This window comes from Temnothorax nylanderi, unplaced genomic scaffold (genome assembly GCF_030848795.1).
Source record: "Temnothorax nylanderi isolate EJ_2023f unplaced genomic scaffold, tnyl_v1.0 TNYL_tig1162_pilon, whole genome shotgun sequence".
Taxonomy (NCBI): Eukaryota; Metazoa; Arthropoda; class Insecta; order Hymenoptera; family Formicidae; genus Temnothorax; species Temnothorax nylanderi.
In genome coordinates this window covers 30657-33941 of record NW_027250224.1, presented here as the reverse complement: position 1 = coordinate 33941, position 3285 = coordinate 30657, and the positions used below count along the sequence as shown (strand labels likewise).

Genomic DNA, 3285 nt, shown 5'->3' with positions numbered 1-3285 from the left:
AGGTTTGCCTCATGCCCACATTTTAATTTGGTTAGTCGACAAAATAAGATCTGATGAAATAGATAGCATTATTTCAGCTGAAATCCCCAATAAGGATGAAGATCCATTACTTTACGACATAGTATGCAAGAATATGATCCACGGTCCATGTGGAGCCGTCAATTCCTCATCACCTTGCATGTCAAACGGTACATGTTCAAAAGATATCCCCGTGATTTTCTTCAGTATACACAAACTGGCGATGATAGATACCCTAAGTACAGAAGAAGATGTCCGGCTGACGGTGGAAACATTTATACTATATCGCATTATAACTTCATTGTTGATAATAAATGGATAGTCCCATATTGTCCGATTCTCTCCAGATGCTTCGTTGCACACGTCAACGTTGAATATTGCCATTCTGTGCAAGCAATCAAATATATATGTAAGTATATTAATAAAGGTAACGATGCGGCTACGTTTGCCGTTGAAAATAAAAAAGATGAGGTTCAGAACTATTTGAATGGCAGATATTTGAGTACTTCTGAAAGTATCTGGAGAATACTAGGATTTTCTATTCACGAGCGTTATCCTCCAGTTGTTCATTTATCTGTCCATTTAGAAAATGGGCAAAGAGTGTATTTTACTGAAAGAAATCTACAGCAAGTTATAGAAAATCCACCTCAGACCACTCTGACAGCCTTCTTTGCTCTGTGTGCAGTTGATAAATTTGCACAGACTTTGCTTTATCACCAAGTACCGGCTTATTATAAATGGTTTAACAAAAAATGGCAACGGAGGAAAACGGGGCCAAGATGTAGATGGTTGTCCAGGTATAAAGCGGGACACAGTATTAGGGCGAGTGTATACAATACACCCTAATTATTCAGAATGCTTTTATCTCAGACTACTCCTACATCACGTCAGAGGACCGACGTCTTTTAATGACTTAAAGACGGTGAATGGTGAAATAATGCCCACTTATCGCGCGGCGTGCCAAGCCCGGAATTTGCTTGAGAGTGACACGCACTGGCGAGATACACTATCAGATGCAGCTATTTCAGAAAGTGCACACAAAATGAGAGAGTTATTTAGCATTATGCTAATGTTTTGTGAAATGTCTAATCCTTTAGAATTATGGAATGCATACCGGACACACCTATGCGATGATATTTTACATCGGGTTCGACAGAAAAGTAAGAATAGTGAGGTTCAGTTCACAGAGGAAATTTTCAATGAGGGGTTGATTCTTCTTGAGGACATAGTGTTCACTCATGGAGAAAAGTGCTTGAAAGAGTTTGGTTTGCCAGAACCTCAGCGCAATGATTCAAACATAGATAACCTACTTTACTTACGAGAAACAGCACACAATATCGACGACTTACAAGTATATCTGCAAGAAAACGAAGTGAAACTGAATACAGAACAAAAAATGGTATACGACGAGATAATAAATAGTGTCGAAGATCATAAGGGTAACATTTACTTTATAGATGCGCCAGGAGGTACTGGCAAAACGTTTGTCATTTCATTGATTTTGGCGAAAGTAAGAAGTCAAAAGAAGATCGCTATCGCGGTTGCCTCATCAGGCATAGCTGCGACTCTTCTAAGTGGTGGAAGAACTGCCCACTCTACTTTTAAGTTGCCACTGAATGTGTCCTTGGACCAAAGTTCGGTATGTTCCGTGAAAAAAAATGGTGTTACTGGTAAACTTCTCCAACAGGCATCCTTGATAGTATGGGACGAATGTACGATGTCGCACAAGTCCCATATAGATGCCGTCAATCGAACCCTTAAGGACTTGAGAACATCAGAAAAGGTAATGGGTGGGGTAACATTTGTTTTTACCGGTGATTTCAGGCAAACTCTGCCAGTGGTGCCTAAAGGAACACGTGCGGATATTATGAAAGTTTGCATGAAAAAATCTGAAATTTGGCAGCATGTAAAAAAACTTCGACTGACTATTAATATGCGAGTTCATTTACGAGGAGACAAGAATTTAGAACAATTTGCAGAGTATTTGCTTAAAATTGGTGACGGCTCTATCTCTATAACGCAGAATGGCTACATTAACATTTCTGATATTGTAGGAACTTGCGTGCGAACTATTGATCAAATTATTGACAATGTTTATCCAGATATTCAGAATTTAACACAAAAGGAAACAAATTGGCTTTGCGAACGTGCAATCGTAACTGCAAAAAATAAAGCTGCAGAGGAGATTAATGAAATAGTTTTACAAAAAGTCACCACCGAATGTAAAACATATAAGTCAATAGACACAATGGTAAATGGAGATGAAGTCATTCACTATCCGATTGAGTTTCTCAACTCTCTTAACCCTGCAGGATTGCCTCCACATAAACTGAGACTAAAAGTTGGTACCCCGATAATGCTGCTTCGAAATCTTAAACCACCACGGCTTTGCAACGGCACGAGACTGCAAGTTAAGCGTCTCATGCCTTACATCATAGAAGCAACCATTCTGACAGGACCTGCAGCCGGTGAAATAGCATTAATTCCAAGAATACCTATGGTCCCTACGGATTTGCCATTTGCGTTTAAAAGGCTGCAGTTTCCTGTTAGAATGTGTTTCGCCATGACGATTAATAAGTCCCAAGGACAAACCTTCAAAGTAGTTGGCGTAGACCTCAGAAACGAAGTCTTTTCACACGGACAATTATATGTAGGACTCTCACGGATTGGTTCAACAAAGGACCAAACAATACTGATTCCTGATGAGAGCAATAAAACTCGCAATGTTGTTTTCACAGAGGTTTTTAACGATTAAAAAAACAAATCCAATAATCAACTAATAAACAAGTAGAATCAACGTCATTATAGAAGACAGATAAATAAATATATATAGAAAAATATAGATAATGGAAAACAAGCATTAAAGTAACATTGAAATGTGATTTTTGTCGGAGTACAGTTTATAATATACAAATAAAATACATGTTTAGTTCACCTATCTGCATTACAATTAGTGAAAAATCATTAAAAATAGTTAATACAAAAAATGGAACTTAAAAAATTCTATCCAAAAAACGTTATATAAAAAAAAAACAGTGGATTAGGCCTACTAGGGACACCACGTTAAAAAAAACGCGCCTAACACTATACCTCCAAGGTGGTGTGGAAAATAGTGTATTATCTCTGAGATGTATAAAAGTTGAAACTTTATAAAATGTCGAACACGAAAATGATTGATCCTGAGAAAAAAATATAGAACGTTTTTTGTATAGAATTTTATAAGTTACAAATTTTAACGCAGATTTATATACTATATACTGGGCAAAG

The 3285-nt window shown here is 37.4% G+C and overlaps 1 protein-coding gene across 1 annotated transcript; it reads left to right on the top strand.

Moving 5' to 3' along the window:
- The first annotated feature begins 1099 nt into the window (after positions 1-1099).
- On the top strand, positions 1100-2773 carry LOC139786834 (ATP-dependent DNA helicase pif1-like). Its single transcript, XM_071725936.1, has one exon. It carries the CDS (start codon positions 1100-1102, stop codon positions 2771-2773), a length of 1674 nt encoding a protein of 557 aa, XP_071582037.1.
- The last annotated feature ends 512 nt before the right edge of the window (positions 2774-3285 follow it).